Source organism: Mesitornis unicolor, unplaced genomic scaffold (assembly GCF_000695765.1).
Source record: "Mesitornis unicolor isolate BGI_N332 unplaced genomic scaffold, ASM69576v1 scaffold29379, whole genome shotgun sequence".
Classification (NCBI taxonomy): domain Eukaryota; kingdom Metazoa; phylum Chordata; class Aves; order Mesitornithiformes; family Mesitornithidae; genus Mesitornis; species Mesitornis unicolor.
In genome coordinates this window covers 610-1,309 of record NW_010208385.1, presented here as the reverse complement: position 1 = coordinate 1,309, position 700 = coordinate 610, and the positions used below count along the sequence as shown (strand labels likewise).

Genomic DNA, 700 nt, shown 5'->3' with positions numbered 1-700 from the left:
GCCACACCTTGTCGGCCTGGCGCAGGCAGTCGATGCGGCGGATCTTGCCCTTCTGGTCGGGGTTGGACAGGACGCAGCAGGGCGCCTTCTTGCCGGTGACGGAGAGGACGAAGTCCTCGCGGCACTCGGGCCGGATGGCCTTGCGCAGCTTGGCCAGGAGGCGCTGGCCAGGAGGCGCGAGGCCCATTTCTGCTTGACCTCGGGCTTCTCGCCCAGCAGCTCGTCCTTGACGGCGCGCTCCTCCTCCTTCGACATCCGCTTCTCGTGCTTCTTGAAGTACTTGCGCTTGCGGGCCTGCAGGTTGAACCAGGTGTAGGAGAAGGCCCGGACGTGGGGCAGCAGCGCCTCGATGAAGGGGTGGAACTCATCCTGTGGGGCAGGAGGGCGTCAGGATTGGGGGGAAGCAACCCCTGTGGGGCGGACACAGCCCCCAGGGGACCCCTGTGCCATGCAGAGGACCCCCGTCCTGCAGAGGGGGGAGCTCCTGGGGGACCCCTGTGTCATGCAGGGGACCTCCATCCTTGATACAGAGCTCCCAGGGACCCTTGTCCCACACAGGGAGCTCTCACGGGACCCTCGTGCCACATGGGAGACCCTCATCCTGCAGAGGAGACCCCCATTCTGTGCAGAGGGGAGCTCCCAGGGGACCTCCATCCTTGACACAGAGCTCCCAGGGACCCTTGTCCCACACAGGGAGCTC

At 66.1% G+C, this 700-nt stretch overlaps 1 protein-coding gene across 1 annotated transcript; it reads right to left on the bottom strand.

Annotated features, from left to right (window-relative positions):
* Positions 1 to 7: 7 nt before the first annotated feature.
* Positions 8 to 369, bottom strand: LOC104546968 (nuclear factor 1-like; the record flags this gene model as incomplete). Its single annotated transcript, XM_010192498.1, is given in 2 exon segments — positions 8 to 175; positions 178 to 369. Coding segments are annotated over 2 exon segments (360 nt in total), but the record flags the coding sequence as incomplete, so codon positions are not given.
* Positions 370 to 700: the final 331 nt, after the last annotated feature.